Source organism: Serinus canaria, chromosome 1 (genome assembly GCF_022539315.1).
Source record: "Serinus canaria isolate serCan28SL12 chromosome 1, serCan2020, whole genome shotgun sequence".
In the NCBI taxonomy this organism is placed as follows: Eukaryota; Metazoa; Chordata; class Aves; order Passeriformes; family Fringillidae; genus Serinus; species Serinus canaria.
In genome coordinates, this window is record NC_066313.1 from 62,943,686 (window position 1) to 62,969,295 (window position 25,610).

At 33.9% G+C, this 25,610-nt stretch overlaps 1 protein-coding gene across 2 annotated transcripts in view; it reads right to left on the reverse strand.

The window, feature by feature from the left end:
- Window positions 1–975: 975 nt before the first annotated feature.
- The window catches only part of KLHL1 (kelch like family member 1), a 182,203-nt gene continuing 157,568 nt past the window's right edge, over window positions 976–25,610 (reverse strand). For both annotated transcript variants that reach the window (XM_050974172.1, XM_030235167.2), the window contains 4 exons: window positions 19,233–19,395; window positions 5,764–5,976; window positions 2,035–2,206; window positions 976–1,035 (listed from right to left, as the gene is read on the reverse strand). In XM_050974172.1, coding sequence (XP_050830129.1) covers window positions 976–1,035; window positions 2,035–2,206; window positions 5,764–5,976; window positions 19,233–19,395 — 608 coding nt within the window. The remainder of the gene's footprint in view (window positions 1,036–2,034; window positions 2,207–5,763; window positions 5,977–19,232; window positions 19,396–25,610) is intronic.

Sequence of the window (25,610 nt, forward strand, 5' to 3'; positions counted from 1 at the left end):
AGCATCAGAAAGAAATAAAATGTAGGATTTTTCTCCCTCTTGAAATGTTAGAAGAGTCTCTATAGACTGTGCCTGTCGCAGTTCATCCATTAACATGATGCAGTAAAATAAGGGGATCAATTGTCCAGCTTGTCATGAGCTTCCAACATGCAGTAGATGCATTAAACAATGAGGTTAGAGCTCACATGCTTAAATTGAATATAAGATTAAGAAAGAATTAGGTAACTGTTTCTTTGACTCCCATATTTGCAACAAAGCCCCAGTGAAGCCACCAGACTGCTTTATAGTACTTGATTCAACACACAGGCTTCCCCCTCTATGGACTCATTTGTAAGATGCATTAACACAGGCAAGGAAGTACAATCTGAAGTTACAAAAAAAGCCTACTTTTAGTTTTGTGTTTCTTCCTGCTCTAGAGTCACAGCTCAGTCACTATGAATATCCAGACCATTTGACCTCTACCTTTCAGTAAACTCAAACTGCTCATTTAAATGAGAAGACCATAACCCCTTTGAAGACAAGACTTTCACAGCAAAAAAATTATATTACTACCCACTTTTCTCTTTTAAAAAACACAGTTTAAAATTGATTAAATATACTTTCATGTTTCTGCAGTTCTCTTGCAGCCATGAAAACTGTTCCCATATTCCTTTCCACTCTTAGTGTAGATTTCCCATGATTATCCAGTTCTCCAGGACACATTCATGAGAACAATACCTGAACTTACTACTCTACATTCACATATTTACGCCTACAATACTCCGGGGGCTTTTTTCTTGTTCACTGACTGTGAACTGTTTTATGATTTTATAGGGCATAAATACTTAATCTTTGTCACTTCCAAACTTCTTCAAGTTTGTGATCAACAGTGTATTCACTGTGTAGATCCTTGTTCTTGTGAAGTTATCATTCTCTTTGTCTCATAGAAAAATAATTATTTCACAGTCAGTAAAATCCTAAGCAGTGCTGACAAAGTCATGGTTGTTTGATGACTACAACACAGGCACCAGCCCTTCCGATATTTAAGGAAGCCATCTGCAGAAAAACAGACACAAATTACTGAATAGGAAAAAAACCATGTAAAAGATTGCCAAACAGGAACAAGCCATGCAAAGATTATCAAAGTGCCGTGTCAAAATTATTTTAAAATGGTCAAAACTCATGGTAGTATAAATTGATAAAAATAAACAAAACCCACATTATGCTACTATTGTAATTTAAAATTGCTTACTCACACCTGGCATCTTTCATTTGAAAGGTGTGAGAACAGAAAGTGGGAATTAATTCTAGAGTTGTCATCAATTTTGTGAACCATTGATATGCAAGGGGTTTCTGTATTCTGTAGACTGTGGTTGATGCTTCCACTCTAGTCCTTGAGGCAAGGTGAAAGCTACCAATACAGAAATGGTTCCAGTATTTCTAAACAGGTTCAAGTGTCCTTTAGAATATGTTTGGCAATTTTAAACAGTATTCAAGACACCACAAGGATTAAAACCTTTAGGGGACTGAATCTTGCAAAACCATCAGAGTAGAATCAGCTTAAATGTATGTAACAAGACACTGTAATTGGTGCAACTGTATAAATCACAACATTGTTTACATGTCTCCAAACTACCTGTCCAATCATGTTTATTAATGGTTTTTCATGTGAACTGGTGGTTTTTCAAAAGGAGAATATTCCAAAATTATTTTTGTATCTCCTACAGAACATCATAAAAATGTTCTTCCCAGTAATTCATAGTAGATTTAAAAATATGACCTTCTTTACCAACTTCAAAGCATTTTTGTCTACATTCAAGCTTGTCAACAGAAGTTCTCCCTTGCAGTCATAAAAAGAAATGGGCATTCTTGAGCATGATGCATCTCACCTATTTTAAATGCTTGTTTTATGATAAGATGATGATTGCAAAGCATGAACCCTTCTACACAAGGTTCAAAGAAAGCTTGGCTAATGGCTAATTCCTACATATTAGTCTGCATATGTGTGTGTGTGTGTTTGCACAAGTGTCTCTAAAAAATAAATGTTATTATTACCTGTGTCCACTCATTAGTTTGAGGGTCATATGCTTCCATAGTGTTCAGGTATGATTGACCATCATAGCCACCTACTGCATATAATTTGTCACCAAGGAGACAAACACCAACAGCATCTCGAGGCATACTCAGTGGAGCCACCATGGTCCATGTATCAGTTTTTGGGTCATACCTGAGCAAAGAAAAATTAAACTGGGTATGTGCAGAGAAGACAAGCATCACTTCATGTTGATTTTCACTTGAATATAGTTATTTTTTTTCCTGGGGAAAAAACCAAACCTTTAGTATTCTATCCAAAAAATTTCTTCCCAACATCAAAAAGAAAAGATACAGATATATTGTGTTCCCAATTCAACCCTCAAGATGCTGATTAGAAACTTTTCCTCAGCTAACCTTCTAGAATAAAGATATTTGTAGGATAGTGTGTCATAAAGAGATCTGACTTATAAAGATATATGAGCATAAAGATATATGAGCAATATCTGAATGGATGGGTATAAAATTTTATTTATCTGTTATATATACATTTAAAGTGGGGTATTTCCTGTAGCACATCTAAACTATTAGAAAAATTATTTCAAAAATATTGTAAATTTTTGAAATTATACAATACAACAGTAAAAATCTCCCTATGTATTCTAATGCTTAACTGCATTACAGTTAGTGTCTCCTTCTGATATTTGCTCAAGTAGATTAAGTAATATTGTTTTTTAGACATAAACACAACTGAGCTTTTAAAACTGAGGGTAAAAATCTTTCTGCATAATGACGACAATTTAAAAATGAAATATTTAACCTAGGTTTTCATTTAGATATTCCTTAACAAATTAAAACTGTTTAATTTCTGAAGTCATTCCATTGTAACTCTTTTGGACATGCATAAGCCAGAAATTAATTATCTTTTGATAGTTTGTTATCAAGGATGTTTGGAGTATTAGGTTACGCTAGATACCTGATTTTTAGATGTCAAATATTACTAAAACAGAAAAGCGTATCTCAGTATAATAAAATGAATTTCATCTGTCCTTAAGCAAGTCTATTATGTAATAGAATCATGTGATCAGTAGAGAAAGTAAATAGTTTTGGTCTACAAATCCTTTTAAAAGTCTGACTTTATTAATTTGCTTAAATGTGTAAGTATTTTAGTAAGTCATATTATCAAAAAGCAACTTGGAGGGATACTGTTTGAAGTCACATATTTGGACAATGAAATATTATATATATATATTAATACAAGCAGTGAAACAGCAATGCTACAGTGTTTTGCTTGTAACAGCCCTTTGGTTCCTAAGTATAACTTCTAAATTGGACAATAAAAGAATTGTCTGTAACCTTGTTCATATTGTATTTTAAGAAAACAATCTACTTGTGTGCTAACTGCTAATCTGGCATTTGGGGGACTTCTCAGAAAATAAGATGTCAAATATCTAGGTATATAATAAATGTCTTTCCTAACTTTAGAAGAAAATACTGCAAAATATTTCTTGAATATGTGGAAGGGAAATGACCATGCAACAAGCCAAAAAAAAAAAAAAAAAGGATTTTTTCAAAGGCTGTGAGAACTTTTCAACAACAGAATCATATGCCTCTAGCTGAAACAGTTTCCCGTCCAGTGAAATGCACCAGTGTGTATTGTATCTTCACCTACCTAAAGGTAATAAATGTTTAATAGACTCCTCCATACACTTCTCTTAAATTACAAGGGACAAGGTGAGGAGGTGAAAAAGTTAAAGCTGGAAAACAATATAATTGACATCATCATCATCTGACCTTTTTCTTCTTCTTCCAATAAACAGGTATGCAAGACTAAAATGAATCCTTATTACTCAATTCTGTCAGCAAAACAGAACTGCACAAGATCTTATTGGTTTTGTAACAGCCAGGAAAATACCTGAGTTTTCTTACATGCTTTTTGCTGCTAAAAAGTAACTGTATATGTCATTTATATAATAGCTAGGTATGCCCCAGGCTGAACAGGGTTGTGAAAAAAGCTCCTACTGTGGAAAGAAATAAATTTTGAAATCAAGGTGAGACAAAGGGGGAAAAAAACTATAGGTCAAATGACTATGTTTTTAGCATCTGTCAAGTTTTGAATAACATTTGAAAAAAAAAAGTTGCTTTATGAAATCTGCCAAAATATCTTGAATATTTTATAATTCTTATGAAGTAGTTGTTTTGCCTTTAAAAAGGAATAGAAGATTGCACTTTGCCAACTTGTGAAGGTGAGTGAAATGTACCTATTATTTCAGAATGCTTGAATCCAGAGGAAATCCTTTAAAATTGCATCTATCTTAGAAGAAAGTAAACTGAAATACCTAACTACTATTGAGCAGTACTTCAGCGGTAACATTAAGAAAACCTGTATCTGCTGCATCCATTATATTTGCATAATCTCAAAAAAAATTTTAAATATTATGTCTGGTTTGATAGTCTTCCAGGAACAAATTTGTACTGGAATAAAGCACATCCTACCAGGCTGCATCAGAATGACAAAAAGACTGAAGCAGCTAATTCCTGAAGAAGAAGAGACTTAGTTAAAAAGCAGGCTGCCAATAGTTACAGAAAGAAAACTTTTCAGAGAGTTATAAAATTACTCAGACTAATAGATGCTCCTCACCACTTACTATTCTTTGTTTTCCTAAGTTATTGAGGGGCTTTTATTTTTTGGAAATGATGCATTACTTTGGAATAAAAAACCAGACACACTAAATTACATTCCAGTCATCTTATAAACTAATCAATCACTGTGAGGGCCATGAGAGTTTTTTCACATTTCAGTGAAGTCTACCAGTTAATTCACATTTACTCAATGCAGATTTATAGTCTTACAAGTTTTTGTTTGTTAGTCCCAGCTTTTTAGTCTCAAAGCTAACTATTGATGAAGTACATCATCCACACCTTCTACCAACGGAAAAAATATCTAGATGAGGGATACTATATATTGTCACTCTAATACTAGTATATAAAACAGCATAAGGATAGGTTTAGCTCATTTTTGCAATCTCTCTTGAGAAAGGCAAATGAGATAGAGTATGGTTTGTCATCAACACCAGGAGGGTTTTCTTTTCAGAGAATGAAAAATGAAATAAAAGTTCCTTGCTGAGTACCAATAAGCAGAAGCAGTAGAAAATACCTCATTAAGATTGTCACTAGTAGTGTTAATATAAATTTATCTAATTGAAAATTCTTGTTATCGTTCCTCACAAATAGAGGTCCACAAGCATCGTCCCTGTAAGTACAGGCATCATGGGATTTCCTGATTAACTGTCCCTCTCTTTGATAAAGGAAAGAATTCATTGTACTGTGAATATCCATCATTCAAAAAGTTCTTTATTTCTTCTTTGCTTAGCTTTGTTTTTGGAGTTAGAAAATATTCTAAACACAAGTCAATTTGTGTAAAAAATTATTTAAAGGAAAAACTTTTATCTCTACAATTTTTAGTTTGTGACACTTCAATGCATAATATAGTGTCCTAAAATTACTTAAATGGGATGTGAAAGGAGTGGATTTTTGTGTTTGTGGTAATATATAATAGTACTGTGAATAAAAGGGATTACAATAAGTTTCAAAGAGATTGTCTTTCACCCACCTTTATAGAATTTTTCAAGTAAGTACTAATTAGACATTTCTAGGGTTAAGAACATTGTTTAAATTTACCATCTCTAAATTAATAAAATAATGCTACTAGATATTATTTTGTATTTTAAAGATGCATGTATAATTTGATACCTTTCCACGTAGTCCAGCAGCCGAGAACAGTGATTAGAAGCAGGAGCATCATGACCTCCAACTGCATAAAGAAAGCCATCACAGGTAGCCACTCCTACACCTCCTCTTCTCTTACACATAGGAGCACACATATTCCATTTATTTGTGTGAGGATCATAATATTCCATTGAACTCAAACATGAGCTTCCATCCCGACCTCCAACCGAATATAACCTAAGAAAGTCCAAGCAAATAAAAATGTTGACAAAACAAGAGCTCAGAATTAAAGAAATAAAAATGAGTATCTGGTTTTTTATCTGACATCAGACAATAGAAAAAAAGAAAATACATTACATTTGAAATCATGTGAATCTCATATAGTGAAAAAACACAGATGTTTTCAATATTATTACCAAACTCACATGCTATTTAATACTTTGTTCACCTGAAGAGGAAGGAAGATATTTATTTCTGCTAATGAATATTTTCATCCTTTTTTTCCTGCATATTAAGTCAAGAGCAACACAAATGACATGCAGGTTTGTCTCTGTAGGTTTAAAAATCATGTAAGCAGGGTTGCTGTCTAAGCTCACTATCTATGAGGTAGAAGTGGAAGTGAAAACTCATAACTGGTAGTCCAGACAAGGAAGAAATATGCAATCCATTTATTATAGTTCCTCTGTGTTTTTGCTGTGCATCAAGGTATTAAGAAGCACAAATAATATGTAAAACAAGGTCTGATATTTAACAAATTTCACAAAAAAGATCTATCAATGGGAACACATTTTTGCGTGAATTTTACACTTAGAATATAGTAGAGATCAAATATGAAATGTGTTGCAGATAGGACTATTACGTTATGTCTTAAACATGGATTTTTAAAAATTACTATCTCAGTTTCAAGGCTTCTTCTTACACTAAAGAAAATTCTTACCCACACTAACAGCAACATGTCTACTTTGCAAGAAAATTATAACCCCCGAGCATGGTGTGTCGTTTTTCTTCATCTGAATGTTTTATGAATATAGAGTAACGTTGGAAAGTCATGGACAACTTCTGAAGAGTATTGTAAACTTGAAATTATAAAAATATGGTTTAACAAAAATGATGTTGTGTTTGTAAGCATCTGCAGGCAAGAAACTTGTTTTGTTCTACTGTTTGTAATGGGTCTCAGGAGGAAATAGTTCTGATTGTTCTTTGGCCCTAATACCACGCTGTATTCATTCCATGTGAATCTTTTTGCAGTCTGTTGCCTTTTATATAGTGCCTGGAGATTAAATAATAGAAACACAGGCTATTTTAAAGTCCAGCCACTAAGCAATTTCGGATGTGAAAGCTGTCTCTGTAAAGCAATTACTCATTTGGAAGCTTTTACTGTCCTAAGCACTCCATGAATTCAGAGCCATTTAAATGTGCATTTGCCATTACATTTCATTGGTATGGATGCTGATGAACAAGGAATTGCTGTACAATCACTAAATATGTCACTGAAGCCTGAGAACATTTTGGTAGTGCCTGACAGACATACCTATGCTCTAAAGCACCCAGGAGAATCCACCCTCCTCTGTGAGAGATGCTAAAGCAAATGCACTTTTTTACAACTATTTCTTTGGATCCAGACTGAACACATTTAATTTTATTTATGATTATCAGATATCTACAGATGAAGTCAATATTAAAGCATCCAATTCTGTTAATCTGTGGATGTGTACAGTGTCCAATTTGCTGTTACACTCAGAGCAGTCATCTGAGCCTAAACAACAGCATTAAAAACATTTAAACATGTAACCAAAACCATTCACAGTAATATAAATGTAAATATAAACATATACATACAGGTGTCTGCATGGATCTTATCTTTATTTTTAAAGATGTCACTTGGTTCAGCTACCCATAGACAGTGATAAAACATTTTTTGTTACATTTAAGTTATGTTGACATTCCTTCCAGGCTGAGAGATATGGAAAATAGTACAGTACAAAAACCAGTAGAAAAAAACATGACTGCTGGCATCCTGAAGCAATTTAAATGTCAGTAGACAACTACATGTCAGTAAGTGAATTGATCCCCAAAAATATAAACCATGACTAAGATTACTGAGATTGTCAAATATATTTTTAAGCAGATATTTGGACACGTAAACACTGAACACCATTTAAAAAATGCAAAGAACCAACACTTCTGCAGACCAGTACAAATAATCTTGTGTAGCCCTAGTCAAAATCCTCACCACTCTGACATTTCTTCTGGCATGAAAAGTTCTTATTTATTCCACTGTCTTTCAACTGAAATAAATCAATAAGCTGATATTTGCACACTGAAAGTAAAACATACTTTCTCATTCCTCTATTCCAATTAAGACAGCTAATAAAATATAGCTGAAGGCACTCTTGAAATGCTGGTAAAAAGACAGCAAATGCTGTTCATAAGTAGCTGATAAAGTGATTGGGGCCACCTAGTCTGTTGCTAAAATGTTCTCAGCTATTCAGAACAAAATTCATTTTCAAAATCACATTTTGGAATTACCATTTTAGAGTTTGATTGTGTTTCTATCTTTTTTCTCTAAGGAATCAGTAATAATTTTTGGTTTTTTTTGTTTCACAAGGATAAAATAAAAATAGTTCAAACAAGAAAAAGTTGAAAATGGAGTAATTGCTTTAAAGCTCTGATTGTGGCTGAGCTTGAACAACTCAGTCAGAAATTGTTTCCAGTCTTCAGTCAAATTTCCAAATCCATGTTCACAAAGGCCCAAAATGACTGGGGAGCAGTTCTGCAACAAGCACTGAATATTCAGGATACTGAACCAGGAATCTGAAACTTTTGAAATACTTATAATTAAAGCTATTTAGTAGTCTTACTTCAATTTTATAGCTTAGGGGGTTATTTTATTAGATGACTTTAAAGTAAACAATTTTTTCAGCTTTGTCTAGCTTGTCAAAAATTTGTAATACAATTTCCATAGGGAAAAATATCATGTGTTTCTCTAAATTAGCTGAAGTACTCTTCATGGTGTATGTCATCAAAACTAGAATTATTATAAAAATAATAATCATATATCCCTCCTTAGAGAGCAAGACAAGTAAGGAAAAGAAAGCATCCAGTACTGAGCACTTTTATCTCCACAGTGAAAGTTCAGCCTGTGGAGATATTATAGATTTCTATTCCTAAATAGTCTACATTTCAGCTGAATCAGACACTATGCACAGATTTGAAATTAGGCCAAGCTCATCCTCTTCTGTCTTTTCAGGGTTTTGTCACTTCTTTTACTAAGATGGAGAGAGATTCCTGAACATTTTTATATATGTAATATATGTATAATTGGCTAGAAAAATGAAGTAGAGGTTTCAAAGTAGGAAACATTAGGAGAAATCACAACCAGCTGGATCAAAAGCATTTATCTCAGTTCTTTCATTACAAACCTTTGATAACTACTCAGAAAAGACAGTTTTAAATTCAGTTTGACAAGCCAACCTCAAAAGACCAGACTGCCTTTGATGTGAGGTGGGTATGGTTTGTGAAACCAGTTGAATCATGCCCTTGGTGCATTTCTTAATGAGGTTTTCCCTTTCAAAATTCTTTCACTATGAATATCAAAGACCTTATCCAGTATTTTGCTTAGGCCCTTTTGTACCCTTTTCTGGCCTTTCAGTGTGAAAGAGCAGCAGAGAATTACTCTGGCACAAAAGACATCTGCTTGGTGTAGGACTGAGGGACAGTAATAATTCTGATAAGTGCTGGGCTGCTGTATTGCTGAATGAATCCATACCTGGCCTAGGAATCAGATTATAGAAAGAGATATTTATCCATGCTGCCTTGATTAAGCCAATGAAGTTCACTGACAAAAGTTGAAAATGCAATAATTTTGAGAATGGAAAGCATTAATGAAGTCTTATTTCTGTGTGTAAATTTGGAAGGCCATTTCACATATTTGTAATGCAGTAGGGAAGCAAATTAAAAATAGAATTTCATCCCCAAAAATGGAAAAAATATATAGTCATAGAGTAAGTTCCTGGAATTGAATTAGTTGTGATTACTTTTAAGTTAGATGGGGTCCCTGAGAACTTGATCTAATGGCTGGTGTTCCTGCCCATGAAAGGGGAGCTGGAACTAGATGGTCTTTGAGGTCCCTTCCAACCCAAGGCCTTCTATGATTCTGTGACATAAAATATTGAGAGAAAAACACCCTTTGCATGGATAATATTCTTATGAAAAAGTTTGACTTCCTCTAGGGGGATAAAATATATGAAATTAAAGGTGGTATAGAAAGTAACCTTACCCCTATGGAGTTGCAGCTGAGCCAATTATTTGAGATTAGGAACAGGCCTGACTCTAACAGGCTACAGCTGTAGCCAGTAAGAAGAAGAGTGTTGTAAAAGAGTGGGTTGGCTGGTTAAAGGGGGGAAAGCTGGAGTCAGTAGGCTACTGCAAGAAGGAAAAGCTAGTACTTAGAGGAGCTACCAACGAGAAACACCAAGGAGGTATGAAACTCTGGCAATACGGAACATTTGCAATATAATGGCAATAGAACCTTTGCGATATAAGGACAACACTTCCTACACTGGAAATTTTAGTTTCCTAATAGAGAGAACTTGTTTCAAGCAATTTTAACTGTAATCAGAATTATATGGGCTGCATTCTCTATACAAGACCGTTGATTCAATGTGGAATCCAACAGTTACAGAACATTCTTGACTTTATCTGGCTATAAAGTAGGTAAGGCAAAAGAGTCTTTGTAAATTAATCATTTACTATAGCATGTGCATGAGGCCCTTTATTTGCTCCATTATTAAGACACACAGTGAACCTGTCATTAAATGAGAATTTTTAGTGAATCCATAGAATTACTTTGTTCTTGACTGAAATGATGTTTATGATACAAATTTTCTTTGTGAGTTTAAGAATTTTAGACCATAGAGTTGTTCCATTTCTTGTCTCACTATCCATTTATTTAATTTTTTTTACTAAAATATTTTAGAACATCTACACCTTTTTGTAGTTTCCTCAGCTGAGGAAGAATAATTTCACTATGTGTCTCATTTTCCCTATAGTGGGATACAGAATAAATGTTTTTCTGAAAAAAAGAGTTTGATTTAAACTAGAAGTTAATAAACACCATATCTATAAAACAGCAGCAGCATTAAAACTGTCATAAAAGAACCTGAAATAACTTCTCCAGATTGAAATGAAGTTATAAAACTATTTATAGGTCAAAGTACATTTAGAGTAAAACATGGTAAGAACAGAGACAAAATTTTCAATCAAAAAAATTTTAAGGCTGGTAACTGGTGAACCAGGCCTTGAAGTGAGTTTTTCATTCTTCCCATTGCAAAAGAGTTTCACAAAAGTAATTTATTATAGCTAATAACTTCCTAAGACAAATTTGAGGTACTGTCTAGTTAAGTAGATGATGTAGATGAAACCAGACATGTGACAGCATGAATTTTTTGGACAAAAAAAGTGCTTCTGTAATTTAGCAGTGTGCAAAATATCTTTATTAAGTCACACTTAATATATGATTTGCTTGTAGTTAGTGAGAATATTGTGGGCAGAAAGCATGCAGTTTAAAATATTTTCTTTTCTCTTTATGTGACAGTAACTATGTATGCCAATCAAGGTACTTTTCTTAGATCAAATGGATTAGTAAAAGAATAAGTTAATCACTAATAAGGCATAAGAGCAAAGAAAACCTCAAGCAACAAAAACTTTGAGAAAAAAATGGTGCTGATGGGTAATATAGTAGTTTTGCTCCTACTTTCTTGTCTTGTTAGTTTGGCATTAAATTTTGAATTGTTACCTTAGCCTTAAAAGACACAACAAAGTATATTAATACTTCCTTTATTTAATAATTTTGAGCAGTTCCCTAGTCTTCGCTAAAGTATGAAAATTATTCTTGCATTGCAATTATATGGCTGACTTGCAAAAATGTCTTAGGTCATTTAGCTTGTGATCTTCACAATGAACAAACCCTTCTCTGTTCAACAAACGCAGCCAATAATGTAAGATTTATCTGAAGCTGGTCTACTGAGTCAAAAGAAATTTCATCTTACCCAAATACTAGCTAATAAGAAGTTATTAAGGTTTCAAATTGGAAATATAGGAAGTTAAGAGCAGAGATGGCTTGGTATTCTATTCTGCTGAGTATAGTACGTATTTGTCAGCTGTTGTAATGGCTGCTGCCCAAAAAGTTATTTAGTGTTAGCTTTCTTTAATTTCAGTCAGATGTGTATATTTAAATATCCTTCCAGATTACACATATGTGGAAGTAAAGAAGTATGTGAATACACTTGATAACACACAGGAAGGCACATGTGCACACATGTCTGTGTGTGTAGTCTACGTTGAAGCCTACATTTGGGAGCATCTCTAGACTGCTCCAACAGCACTGCACGAGAGCTTCCTTCCTGTCCCAGCATACAAGCGCCAAGAACCATGTGAGACACGTTTGGATTCTCATACTTCATCTCCCACTAAAGATAATAATGAAAAGGCAAACTTTAGTCATAATCAAAAATATAGGATATTATTACCTTTTGCAGTCTTGACCACAAGAGAGAAGACAGTTATTGCTCACTTTTTTTTTTTTTTTTTTTTTTTGTGCTTAATTGTGGAAGCTACGCATTTAAAAAATAGGCAGTGGATTTTCCTAGGCATTATCCACACCACTTCCCGCTGTCTAGACTGGTGCATATGTTACATTTAAAAGCTTAAATTAGATGGAGTCACACTACTGCTTGTCTCTGCCATGTGTTAGGACTAATTAACTTGTTATGTCTGGCCTGAAATACTCATGCATGTCCAAATTAATTCATACCATGCTAGATTATATGCATATCTATGTAGAATTTATCATTCATTACAAAACTTACAGGAAAAAAAAAGTAGTAGAGACAAATGGCTTCTTATTCCAAAACCTGAATGACAGACCTTATCACAAATTACAGTCATTCCAGCTGTGCAACAGTCAACAGCCAGGTAGTCTGAAAATTTTCCTGTGTGGGTGATGGATGAAGAGAAGGGCATAGTGGAGGCGTACGCACTAAAAGATGTAGATGTGCAGTAAACATTCAAAATAGAAGTGTGGCCCAAGCATCTGGGACCCTGGCCACAGTATAGCAAGAGAAAATAGCCTCATCGAGTTCCCACTCTGCAAATAAGCAATGTTTTTAGCATCTGTTTTGTCTCCTACCAATGACTTAGTTTCTGAAGAGGAAGGCATCCTAGCTGCATATGCATCTGCCTTGGACTGCAGGAAAAATAGTGGCTTTGCAATAAATATTCGTTATTTCAGTGAAGATTCATTATTTTCTCTTATAAGAGTGACATTTATTTATCTAGTTTGTATCTTTTTAAGGCTAGCCTAGCCCCACAGAAAGAAAAGCAGACCTGTGCAGAGTGTCTCTCTTTACAGGCAGGATGTAAAATAACAAGGTAAATCTTGCTTGAGAAAGAGAGAATATGATGCAATTTGAATTAAATGGAACATTCACTGAACTGTATGAGACCCCCACGTAGGATATATGAATTTGTGTGCAAAAGCAAAAAAGATCAGAGCAGGGCACTGAATTAGTAATAAGCCTTAATGATTCTGCTAAGAGAAAATGCCACAGATAGTTTATTATATGATGCATGAAAGCCAAAGGAGCAGAACTCCTGGAGGAGGCTGTAATCAGCCATACAATCAAGTTTTGCAGGTGGTTATATGAATGTAATACATTCCTAATTCTCCCATGCCAAACACTGAACTACTATTAAGGACTTTGTGGAATTATTAACCTTTGTTTCTCCAAGGTCAGATCAAAGCAATTATATTCCTGGTGAGTGACTAACTATAAGATGATTTTGAGAACCTTTCTTGTGCTCACACTAATTTGGTTTGAATTTTGGCATTTTTCTTTAAAATTAAGGTTCATCAGGCTAAACTTTTCAATAGTTACTTTGTAATAGTGCATAATAATTGCAAGGGACATATTAAACTAAAGTAACTGCTATTTACAGCAGATATAATACTGATCTAAATAACACAAGATTCTTTCCAGTTTTTTTTCATTAAATGACCTGAAAACAAAACATTCCACTGTGCATATGCCAACATCTCTGTTGGGCAGTTTTCTGTGTTTCCCATTCAAAATGAAGCAGAGAATAGCTGGGAAAGCACTGCCAAAACAATAATCCAATTTATGAAAATCCATTACTAAAATAATCCAATTATTACAAAAGTGGTGGAACTGAATGAATGTAACTGAATATAAATAGATAAATAACTACTAAAAAAAAATCCCAAAGTTACATAATTATTAAAGTCTCTCTACCTAACTAGTAAAATTGAAAATGTAACAAATTAATTTTCATGGATGTAAAGGGAAAATAATAAATATGTATATACAAATACATTTTTTAAAAATAACAATTAGTATATTCTATCAGTACTTAAGCAGAATTAAAAGAATGTGGAATCTGATCTAAATTCTATCTGTTGCAGTTAAGTAAGAGACAAAATTTGACATTACCAGCTGATAATAAATAATTACTTAAATGACACAACCAGAAAAGCAGTGGCTTTTTTATGTTGGACTGTCTTTCAACAATAATATGAAAAAAATATCAGTGTTTAAGGCAAGCAGGAAAAAGGACAAAACATAACTGATGGAGAGAGATGAGGCTTGCAAAATAACTCCAATTTTAAACATGTTGGATTTGATTAAGAGGATCTATGCTTAGGGGTTTGTTCCTGTAAAGGAAAATATCTCTGGGTCAGTTTATGCATCTTGCCTGTACTCTTAGAATTGCACTTTCCTGCTTAAGATAATCACCAGTCACAGGCACAGGGAGTGGCCTGTGGAGTTCACCACACTGGAGTGGGAGGCTGTCTCCCAAAGGACTGCAGCCCATGGAGAGCCCATGATGGAGCAAGGGAAATGTGTGAGGAAGGACTGGCAGAGAGAAGGGTCTGAGAATTATGGTCTGACCCATAACACCCATTTCCCCTGCCCTGCACTAGTCAGGGGTGGGGCTATAATGTTATACAATACATAAACTGAGCCTGGGAAAGGGGGGAAGAAGGGTGGCATTTTAAAATTTGGGGTTGCTCCTCACTAGCCAGAATCTATTTTTATTACTAATGACTTGCATTAATTTTCCCTGAGTTAGGCCTATTTTGCCTGTGACAGCAAATGGTAAGTAGTCAGATGGATATTGATGGAGAATAACATTTTCTTGCAACATTTCTCCTTGCTCTTTTACCTTCCTTCAGAGACAACAAATACCTACAAAACTTTTCCTTAAATGCAAGTAAAATATTATTTAAAAGAATACTTACACAGCTGTATTTTTGAAAGTTAAGATTAAACAATTCCTCGCTTTTTGTCATCTATCATATGCCAACAGTGTTCTGTGGTGTTTAATAAAAACAACAGCGGCAGGGGGAAATATCAAGTTCACTATAGCACATGTTTGAGGATGTGGCAATCAAGAAAGGTCAGCACTCCTTTTCCTTGACTCCACAAGATGTTAGCATGAGATTGAACTGCTTGCCAGTGTGCGTCAAAGTCATGATTTTTGACACTTTAGGCACGGCTGTGATTTCTATCATTCAAAGTCAGCCTGTGGATCCTATCAACAGCTGAGCATGTTATGCTTTTGTAACACAGATTTACTGATATTCACTGAAGAGATCAAGACTTAAGGGCCAGACTTCCTGCCAAGAAAGCTACAGTTGCTTCAAAAAATATTGATAATTTCGAACATACCAGTAGAAACTAAGGAGTATTTTTTGTAATGCAGTCTTTGTGGACATTTAATAGAGCAAGAGAGAAAAATTTCAGTGATAGTAGTGACACAAAAATGTTTAGAAAAACGTTAATCTGTATGATACAGAGAATGTCTTTGAGGAGTATGTATTCCTGATGCAAGTGTGTCTACTAAATTTCATTTTCACTTAGTGCTACACCATTAGCATAAAATATGTTTGAAATGAAATTAAATTAGTGGAAAGGTTTAGTGTTCTTAGGGAATGAGCAGTTCATGTATTAGAATTTTTAATGGAAGGATAATAAATAGCTATGTTATTAGCTATAAATTTGGGACCATTTACATTTTAAGTTAATGGGAGGATTAGTATTTATGTGATTGAAGGTGTCAACTAGGGTTTTTTTCCTCTTGAGTTTAAAACCAATAAATTAAGAAAAGCTTGAAATAGTTCGGTGATAATTTCAAAAATTTCTGGAAAATATAGACTTTTTCACACTTTTCATTCCTCAGTGTTTCTAACTCACAGTGCAGAAAAGTTCTATTGCTTCAGCACTATCTGCTGCCAACTGTAGAACACTGGTCTTATATATTATAAATTGCACACTAGTTACACACCATTTATGTGAGCCCCAGAGAAGATTCAAATAAGTAATACCAACTTTTGACTCCCTGCATACAAAAAGCACCATCCTCTACCAGTTATTTTTTCACAGTGTAGATCTCCATCCCACATTTAGTGTTTTAGCACCCATATCTATTGCTGATCTGAGGAAGTACATGCACTCTTTCTCTTCCAGTCTCTGCAGTGGGGTTGTTAACAGTAACAAGAGAGAAAGGATGATGCTGTTTCCATATCAGAAGGAATTGCTGACCATATTTCATCCCAGGTATTTCTACAGTCATGGCAAGTCCTACAACACCTACCAAAATATCTTAAAAATTGATGAAGACATCAAGTTAAAAATGAATAATTTTATCTATAATAAGGATAACATACTGCACTCTTGTGTTACTGTTTGACTATGAAAAACACTCAAAGATGTAGGAGATGGAATCTCCAAAGCCTCAGCATACATTGTAGTGGTGCCCAGAACCTATTGTTGACTTGGGAAAACAAAAATATCACTGAAAAGGAAAATTCTCAGATTCCAGTCCTTGGTGTTACATAAAACCACATAACATTACCCTTTATATGAACCAATAAACAGGCATTTAGAACCTGATGAGAGGTTTTTGGACACAATCTTAGTGTCCCCATATTACTTTTATTTCATCTCTATTTTCCCAGCTGAACTGCAGCTATTTTGTGCATCAGTTTCTTTGCCAGCTGTATCAGTTTTGTTGCTTTTCTTTGGTACGACACGCATTCTTGATAGTCATGGTAAACATTATACGGCCTTTGCAACTTCACTTGAACTTCCTTCGATATGGATGACCAGAATTCCACAGAATAACACAATATAAACATTTCCAGTATTAATAAAACTTTGTGTTCTTCAGTAGCATTTCTTTTATTCCCCCAGATTTCTTCTTTTTTTTTTTTTCTGTGATAACAACATACAAAGCGTTTTTCGTCTCTTCTTTTACTTCTTAACATTAATTTTCTTCAGACACAAGGCTTGTTAATTTACACATAAACTATTAAATATACTATTTGTGTTGTTTCTTAAGGTCATCCAAATTCATGTGACCAGCATGAACCATATGATATTATTCCCTTTGGTGTCACTTTGAATGACCTGGTAATTTAACTAGCTTGCTCTTGCTGTTATACTCTTTTAACCCAGGACAGATCTGTAAAGAATTCCAGGGGTAACTGTGACATCCTAGTTATTGCATAAAGTCGTTTTCTTCTTTAAAAATCCCTGTACTGCTCACCTTCTTTTCATTTTAAGTATTTATTTCATATGTAGCACCAGATAAATTGTTCTGTTGCAATTCAGGTAAAATAAATTTGTCGTGTGTCTTTCTTTTATCTCGAAAAACACCTTTATCTTTTATTAGTTGTTCTAGCTCTCCTAAGAAGACGTTTAAGAAAATGAAGATTGCCTGTGTTCCTCATTGAAAGATAGTAACTATTGTATCCTAGTACTCTGGGAAATCTGGAAGTAACAACCAGGTGATCTTTGTGTGGGGAGGGGAAGATACTCCATTAAGCCCTCCTGGGTGAAACAGTGCTGCAACTTCTAAATGTAATAAGGCAACATGATTATAGAAAAGAATCCTGGCAAATGGACTAAATTTAAAATTTTAAAAAAAATCCAAAACTTCAGAAAGTTATTTTTCTGAATTTCTGAGAAATTCAGTAATATTTTATTGCTTTAATAATTAAGTATTTTTCAAATTAGATTCTGATGCACATGTTGACACAATCCTTTTAATGTTTTAGGAAAGATGTTTATATAAGGATTTCAGTTTAAATTTAAAAATGTATTTCAGTGAAATAACATTCATTTCTGTGCACCCTGTTTTGCCAAGTTTAGACAGTATTGTTTTCAATTTGTTTGAGCAGCAAAATAATTGATAATTTGCCTGCATGGTCTACACAAGTGAGCTTTCAAAACACTTCCATACATTGGGAACTAAAAAGAGGTTACCTACAAATCAGTCTCCTCACTCAGAGCCTGATGAGATCAGAATATGAAAGCTTTAAGTTTTTTATTTATTTCTATCACAAGCTGATAGAAAAATACGATTTTCATTTTTCTGCTTGAAATTAATTTAAATGGAAAAAAAATTCAGACAGCTATAGGGCAATGGAACAAAACAAATGGAATAGTTTCTCACATAAAACCACAAAAGCATTGCTATACTTTTTCAAGTCTTTTAAGAATTTCACATTTGAAATATTTAGCATCCAGTATTCATTTTATGTAAAATGCCCAAAGCAGAGAGAGAGAGACATGTGCAGAATAGTTGGTAACACTCTCACTTCATCGAGCATCTAATGCATCTCATTTATTTACCTATTTAATTCACTGCTGAAGAAAGAAATCATAATGAATAATCAAGAAAAACTCCTCAGAACTTCCATACTAAAATATTTTTTCCTTTGCTGAATGTTAAACCCAACATTGTGTTTCTCAATGCGTTCATTGTGTTTATCCATTTCCAATATCCTGAGGGATGCAGCACATGTCAGTTGTGTGGAACAGCAATGTAGCAAGAATAGCACCAGGAATTTGTAAGGTCCTCACTTATGTTTTCAAGTTGCAGTTCTTGGCATGTTGGATATTTTTTAAAGATGGGTACTCAGATAAAAAGAATAAAAATCAATGGCATATTTCTACTTGTTGCAGAGAGGCCACTGCTTTTCAGTTTTCAGTGGTGTCCATCCTACCTTTCTTGGACACAGATAACAACTCTTTTAATTTAAAAGTGTTTTATACAAGTCATGCAAAAATTCAACTGAGTATCTGTTAACTGGGAAGCATTAAGTATATAGTCAGCTGTGCAAGAAAAACAAAGCTGGAATATTTATGAGTAATCATATGCTGCTCTTCATTACTTTAGATCAAATTTTCCAGGGTTTTTTTTGTTGCTTCTGCTAGTCTGTTGCACAGCTTGTACATCATTGAAAGCAGTTTCTTGAAGAGTAACAGGGCTATTAAAGCAGCTTTGACCATTTGATCTACTCTGGAACAATTCAATGCCACTGCAACTTAATAAGGGAAAGCAATGACAATTAAGCTTCATTGGTTTTCAAAAGAAGTGTTTCAATTGTGTAAGCACACCCTACTCACTTGCCATTTAATGCTGCTACTCCAACAGTGCTTCTGGCAATTGACATACTTGCCACAAATGTCCACTGCTGACTTTGAGGGTCCCACCTCTCAACTGTGTTCAAATAACTCCAACCATCATGTCCTCCCACTGCATAAATAGGCCCTTCAAGCACTGTAACTCCTAAAATGAAGAAGAAAGTGAGAGAAGATAAAAGTATGTTTCCTCTATCAGTAGTAAAAAATAAAGTTTTCCAAAACACAACCAACAAATGAACTTATATATTCAAAATGAAAAGGGAAATGCCAATTTGAGATTTGATTAATTAAGAACCAACAAACAGGAATAAAATTAATGCCGCTCCACATGGCTCTATGAAAAACAGGTCTTGTCAAACAAACTTAATTTCATTTCTTGAGAAGAGTGTTTGCTTCAGAGAATAACCTGTCAATGATGTGATCCTCTTAGATTTCTGTATTCCCTTTAGTTTCTCATAACATTCTGATCATGAATTAGCTCTTTAGAATAGCAGTAAAGCACACAATAAAGTAGGGACTGGATACCTGGTAAATCTCTGATTATTGTCAACCCAAGGGGGATTTCACTGAATGGAATTGCTTCTAGAGGGGTTGAAGTCTGTTTTTGCACCATTTTTGTCAATCACATAGAAGAAAACAATTCTTCAGTAGCTGGAAGATTGATGGACTGATACAGAACCAAAAAAACACATTTGAAGCCTTTAACAAGTAATTAGACTGACAAATTTAAGCTGTTTCCTCAGTTTCATTCAAAAAAGAAAAAGCCACACACCTTCACAGAAAAATAATGTTGGATATATGAGCACTCTTTTATCTACTGAAAGAAAACAAAACAAAATGTAATGTGTGAAAACTGAAGTTGAACATATTTCAAAAAGAAACAATTTTTAAACTGTGAACAGTTTGAACCACCCAGTCAAAGGAATTGATGAATTCTCTATCTCAGTCTCTTCAGTTAAGCTTAGAAGGCCCAGGAAGATAATTTATAGCTAAACACCATTTGTTACAAGACAGTGAGCTTAGTAATTCCATTCCATGATCCCAAATGAACATTGCTCTGAAAAATTTCAGGCTAAATCCAGTCCTGTTTCTAAGTCGATATCTTTTTTTATCCTCACTCCATTTCACATAATTTGAACTCATCAAAAAGTCAGAAAACAATAGATCATAAAAGTTGCAGAGAATGGCTTTGTTTTTTTCTTACAGAAAAGTCTATCTTGAATTTTCAACAATGTGAAGTCTCCCCTTTCTGTGTAGGAACAATTTGTCCTATTTCAAAAAAGTAATTAATTTAAAGCTTATTTCACTTTAAAACTATATTTATCAATGAGTTTGAATATGTTTCATGTCAGTGTTCACAGAAAGTGTTCCTGCCCTTTGGGTGTTGATTTTTGTTCGTCAATATTTTTTAACTTAAAAAAGAAAATAATTCAAAAATCCCTACTAACCCTTAGAAAAATTTTCCTCCAAATGAAGGTTGAGCCTTTTCTTTTCTATAGAACTCATTCTCCAACTGTTTTCATTGCCTTGCCTAGAAATTCTTTCTATTCAATCACATTTTCCAGTTATAATTTCTTCAAAATATTGAAGTAATTATCCATATACCTCAATATTTAATCTCAGAACACAACCAGTAATGGTATGTGGGCAGATGTGTCAGTGATCACATACAAATTATGGGATTTATACTAAAATATGTAGTTTGGGAGTGGTTTTTTGTTTACTCTAGTATCTAATATTTTTGAATATTCTTAAATCCTGAACAAAGATGTTTACATTGAAAAATATTATTTACTATGACTTGTTTCAAAGACATGGTTCTCTTTAACTTTTTCATCTACATACTCTTGATTAGGTGCAAAGTTAAATAGAAAATCAAGTTCTTTATAGGATAAAAAATGAATCATATTCAAAGTTCAGAGGGGTAAACGTTTTTATACACATACATGTACACATAATTGGTGCCTAGACAAGCACACAAGCCCTCTCTCACCTTCACACATAAAGAGTGTTGTATTGTTATGCAGTGAATTTCACAAGGAAGCTATGATGTACATGAAACCCTCATCTCATCAGTTTTGAAATTTCCAGTTTTTACTTCCTCAGATAATTTATTTGCATTTCACTAGGATAGAAAATGTTTCCTCAATTACGCTTTTTATCTCATTCAGTATTTAATTTTTTTATTTCAAGTCCTTCATAGCTGAGCTTTAGTCTCATCTATTTCCTGCTGGAAATTAAGTCATTATGATTATTTAATTCACTTTTTGTAGGAAATTTGATTTCCCCTTAATCAAAATACCATTCTTCCTACATTTTAATGGATTTTCAAATTTTTTTAATGACAATAAAAACTGATAAGCTCATTGCATTAATATAATGTTCTCTTCTCTCTGCATTTCTTGTTACAAAGAGAGAAAAGTAACATTTAGTAACTGCACTTTATACAGAAAATAGTCTTCAATGGTTTCTCTGTTCTTCTCATCAGAACTTTTCTGAGTTTATACAATGTAGATAGAACCCTGTGAGATGCTCAGCTCCTGCTGATTTTTTTCTCCATTGCAGAAACCAAAATACTGCCCTCAGTAGTTTCTGGTGCCCTTTTGTGGAAGCTGCTGCACCAACTGCTGCATCTGCTGGGTTGCATCTCTGCTCCGTGTGCTTAGACCCACCCATGTATGAAACCCCACATTTCATTCTTATGTTTTCTAAGAAGCCAGGTTGGCAATGTTCTAAGCTACACAGAAGTATTTTCTTTCCCCATTAGGCAGTGCTTGAATCATATGTTTCAAAATATTCTAATGAGTAGTAATGATAGTGTAATCTTCTTATATACTCACTTACATAAGTAAGTATATAAATACATATTTCTCATTAGAGAGACTGTGTCTTATATGAAAAATTCATTGAATTCAAGCATTTGAATTCATTCTAGGCTGAGATGCCAGAATGTCTGTGTGATTTTTCTATCACACATATGGACTAAAAGGTATTCCCAAAGGTATTGCTTGTAGCCTCCTTATCATGCAGGATGGATTGCAGTGCACCTCTTCTTTGACTGAAATTACTGAACAGTCCATGATAACAGCTAATGGCAACAGCCCAATCAAAATCTTAAGGGACACATTCCCCAAGATCACAAAGCAAAATATTTTTCAGTGAAACTGATGAAGCAAGACTATTCTCTTTTCTGAATGTTCCAGGTCATTTGTTTTAATAGAAGAAAAAAATTAAATTCATTGTAAGTAGTCTGTGTTGAAATGTCAGAGTTCCAATACTATTAGCACACTGTAGAATTCCTCCTCCTTAAAGAGCAAAGGTACTGAACTCTAGATACCTTTTACTTTTTAAAATGGTGCAGCCAATTTCTGCTTGGTCTCTTGAGATAAGATTTTTCATCTTTTTGTAGTCAAGATACTGAACAGTGTGTTAGAAGATCAGAGTTCATTTCAACTTCATGAGACAGGTTTTCATATTCACTGTGTATCCTAGAGTATACTGATGTCACAGTATATAATTTTTTTTTATGTCGTCTCTAGCCACTAAATAATAAACATCCACCTATATTTACACTTAGAATGTACATATTGAAAAATATCTACAGGAAAGGCAAATTGCACAGAAGAGTAATGCTGTTGGCTCTTTCAGGAGACTTTGCTAGGCCCTTGCTAGAAGGCCCTCATACTATTTCTTCCTGTACATCATCTTCAACAATTTGGCAAAACCAGTTTAAGCTACAAGAAAAAAAATCCTCTTGGATTTAATTTTTCACATTATACTAGTGCTTTGTTGTTTTCTGACAAAAGTAATAATACATTCAGAAAGGGAGTAAGAGAGTTACATTAAATAACAAAAGTTATTATTTATCTGAACAAAGAAATTGGAAATTGGTGGAATCCTTCCTTTTTTTAATTTGTAGAAAATAATAATTCTGGCACTGAGGGAATAATTTGTTCTACCCATCTTTTGATGGATTACTTTCATTTAACTGACACTGAATAGTTTGGGTTTCCTAGTTCTCATATAGTTGCAGAGCTGAACCAGCTATGAACATCCCTTTTTAGAAAGGAAGCAACTTATTTTCTTAAGGGGAGATATGTTTTCAGCAATATCTTGAGTAGTTAAGTGCTGTAAGTACAGTGCAGAGAAACCTTAATGTTTTCCTGAACAAAACAAGTACCTGGAAAATAATTCTTCTAAGCATTTTGACCTAGGAATTTATAAAAGCAAACAGTATTCTTTCTAAACTAAATGAGATCTAAAAAATTAATTGTCTAGTTTGCAATGGCAAGCATTTTCCTTTTGATTGCCTTCACAAAGCTATGCAGCAAAAAAACCCTATTATGCCTAATTAGGTGCTCAATCTTTACAGTTCCAATTATTTATACTTGAAGACTGGAATGGGATTTTAAATTGCTTTTCTGTAATGTTACAAAATAAGGGAGCACTGCCTATAATATTTTTAATTCTGCAGTTCCTTATCTGCCTGATGGACTTAATTTTACAAAGTAAAATTTTAAAAAGTGTAATTTTTAAATAAAATAATTGTAAATATATTTAATACTGACATTTGAATATAAAATGTCAAAGAAAAAATTAACTGTGGTGCTAGCTTTACTGTATTCTCTGCATTTTGATATTTGCAGAGACGTGAAATCTTAATTTGCAAGGGTATACTTGTACCCAACAAATTTAAATTAGGACATTACCTTTCAAGAAGGTAGACATACACTATATCATGCAATTGAAGGTGAGAAGACAAATGAGTAGTTTGCTATCCAAGTATGAAACTTGATCAGATAACATCCAGACTTTATTCTACCCTTTTAAGCCCTGCGTTTAATTAGTGTCCAGGTAGAAGCACATTTTTAACAAACTCCTTTCTCACCCATACCCACAGAAGCATATTTGTACAATTTTGTCTTAATTGTAATTAGTATTGCTGCTTTTTCTTACTCTATTATTTCCCTCTTTAAGTCTTAAATCACTTTTCTTCCATAGCAGTGGTATCAAAGAAAGTAAAGTCCAATTTGATTTAAATTATGCATCATGAATTAAATGATGAATTAATTCTCATATTTAGTTCTCAAAGCCATAATATTAACTGAGTGGGAAATACCAATACTGTTCTTTGGATGCTGCATATGGGACTGCTATAGGCCAATCTTGGAATTTAGTGTGTCATTAATTGGAGAATTGGACCTGACCTATCTTCCTTAGAGAATAATCAGTGACTCAATGTTGAAAGTACTTAATCCTATGTAAATCAACAAGTATCAAAGATGGTTAAAGGAATTATGGCAGTATCACGCCCTCTTGGGCCAGAAGATATTACACTAACTTGCTAATATAATGCAAATTTATAGAAGCAAAGATCTGCTTGTCGACCCTCTGTTTACATTCAGTTTTGTAGATAAGACACTAGGTTTTCAATTCTGCCACACTATTATCCTGAGAACATGACTCAGAAATTATTATAAGTGTTGCTGTTATGATTTGTAACTCTTTAGTGAATTAGGTCACGATCTACTACTTAGTAAAGGTGCAAAGTACAAAGAAAAAAAATCCCTCTGATATTCCCCATGATTAGGAGAAAAACCCAAAGCAGAAATCTAATATACATGCAAATCAATATTCCAGAGAAAATACTTTAAAATGTTCAGCCCTTATTGCAACCCACAGTGAAAGCACTCATTTTTTTTCTGAGATTTCACATGGGAAAAAAAAAAATCATTTAACTACAGAGAGGCATGTAGTACTGGTCAATGTTGCCTAAAAAAAAGATTCCCAAACCAATCTCTTAACAGCTGCTTCTGGGGTAAAAAGTACATCTACATCAGAAGATTTCTGTGCTCTGGTAAGCCAGTCTGTTGTGGAACTCTTCCACTCACTGCTTAGGTGGCGAAACGTGGTGTTTTTGATTGTTGTGTTTTTTGGGTGGGGTTTTCTGTGCATAGAAATCACAACATAAAGATGGAGATCATACATCTGAACAACAGCATTGCTTTTACGAGGTGTTGATGTACCCAGAAAGTTTTACCATTGCAGAAAAATAAGACATTGAGAACAGGATCTTGAGTTGAACTTTTCTGGGACATGAATCTTTCTCAGCTGACCACTTCTGATCAAAATTATATGATATGGCATCAAAATTATATCAAAATAATACTGTATGTCATCATGCTCTGGAAATCTGGACCATCACTGCCCACCTCAGTAGAATTTGGTCAGTATCATATATGTGATAATATGAAGTGCTGTAATATTTTCAGTTCTCTGCATGCTATAAGAAACTACTATCTGGAAAAGTTTCTTTTATCCAGCTGTTTGGTGCTATAAAAAACAATATACAAAAATATT